Genomic DNA, 1,901 nt, shown 5'->3' with positions numbered 1-1,901 from the left:
ATATTAATTTATGTGAGCTCTCTCAGCTGTCCTCATCTCAGGGCCAAGACCCTGCTCCAACCAACTGCCAGCAAGCTCCAATGCTGGAGTCCTCAGGCCAAACTACCAGCAAGACAGGAACAGAGCTGCATCCATCAACAAAAATGAGAAGAGAGAAATATGTTACAGACAAAAACAGCAAGGCAAAAACCTGCAAAATCAAATGAATAGAAAGGAAATAGGTAATCTACCTGAAAAAAAATTCAGAGTAAAGATAGTAAAGATGATCCAAAACTTCAGAAACAGAATGCAGGCATGGATCAAGACAATAAATTTTTTTTCTTTTTTTTTTAATTTAATTTTATTTTTTAACTTTACAATATTGTATTGGTTTTGCCATATATCAAAATGAATCCACCACAGGTATATATGTGTTCCCCATCCTGAGCCCTCCTCCGTCCTCCCTCCCCATACCATCCCTCTGGGAAGACAATAAATGTTTAAAGGAACTAGAAGAACTATAGAACAAACAAACAGTGATGAACAACACAATAACTGAAATGAAAAATACACTAGAAGGAATAAATAGCAGAATAACTGAGGCAGAAAAATGAATAAATGAGCTGAAAGACAGTTGTTATTGCTGTTGTTTAGTCACTAAGTCATGTCTGACTCTATGCAACCCCATGGACTATATGTAACCCATCAGGCCCCTCTGTCCATGGGATTCCCCAGGCAAGAAAACTGGAATAGTTTGCCATTTCCTTCTCCAGGGGATCTTTCTAATGCAGGGATCAAACAGGAATCTCCTGAATTGGCAAGCAGATTCTTTACCGCCAAGCCACAAGGGAAACCCCAAGCTGAAAGACAGAATAGTGGAAATAATTACTGAGCGGCAGAATAAGAAAAAATGAAATAAGGACAGCCTCAGAAACCTCTGGGGCAACAATAAACACACTATTATTCAAATTATAGGGGTCCCAGAAGAAGAGAAAGAGAAAGGGTCTAAGAAAAGATTTGAAGAGATTACGTTAGAAAACCTCCCTAACATGGGAAAGGAAATAATCAAGTCAAAGAAGTGCAATCAATGTAGGCTAAACTAAGGAGAAATATGCTAAGACACATATAAATCAAACTAACAAGAATTAAATTCAAAGAAAAAATAATAAAAGCAGCAAGTGAAAAGCAATAGGTAACATTCAAGAGAACCCCATAATGTTAACAACTGATTTTTCAGCAGAAACTCTGCAGTCCAGAAGGGAGTGACAATATATATTTACAGTGATGAAAGGGAAAAACCTACAGTTAAGATTATCCAGAAAGGATCTCATTCAGATTTGACAGAGAAATCAAGAGTCTTTACCACAAGCAAAAATTAAGAGAATTCAGCACCATCAAACCAGCTTTACAACAAATGCTAATGGAACTACTCCAGGTGAGAAACAAAGAGAAGAAAGATAACTATAAAAACAAATTCAAAACAATTAAGAAAATGGTAATAGCTCCTCCTCTTTTCTCTTCTCCGCCATCCTATGTGCGGTTGAATTCTCTCCTCACCATGTCTTCTCACAAGACTTTCAGGATCAAGCGATTCCTGGCCAAGAAACAAAAGCAGAATCGTCCCATTCCTCAATGGATTCGAATGAAAACTGGCAATAAAATCAGGTACAACTCCAAGAGAAGACATTGGAGAAGAACCAAGCTGGGTCTATAAGAAGCAAGCTGGGTCTATAAGAAGTGGTCTTAACATTTTTAAGCAGCCAAATCACAATGAAAACATCACTACTGTAATGCTTGGCCCATGGTGTTATTTCCTCAAAACATCACTACTGTAATGCTTGGCCCATGATGTTATTTCCTCACTATCAGTCTGAGACCCAGTAATAAATATAAAACGTTGGAATTGTAAAAAAAAAAAAAAA

General features: G+C 37.3%; 1 protein-coding gene across 1 annotated transcript; it reads left to right on the top strand.

The window, feature by feature from the left end:
- Positions 1-1,509: 1,509 nt before the first annotated feature.
- LOC109554968 (large ribosomal subunit protein eL39) lies at positions 1,510-1,698 on the top strand. The gene has a single exon (XM_019955532.2). The coding sequence runs from the start codon at positions 1,538-1,540 to the stop codon at positions 1,691-1,693; it is 156 nt and encodes a 51-aa protein (XP_019811091.1). The 5' UTR covers positions 1,510-1,537; the 3' UTR covers positions 1,694-1,698.
- The last annotated feature ends 203 nt before the right edge of the window (positions 1,699-1,901 follow it).

The sequence above is a fragment of the Bos indicus genome, chromosome X (assembly GCF_029378745.1).
Source record: "Bos indicus isolate NIAB-ARS_2022 breed Sahiwal x Tharparkar chromosome X, NIAB-ARS_B.indTharparkar_mat_pri_1.0, whole genome shotgun sequence".
NCBI lineage: Eukaryota > Metazoa > Chordata > Mammalia > Artiodactyla > Bovidae > Bos > Bos indicus.
This window is presented reverse-complemented; position numbering and strand designations above follow the sequence as displayed.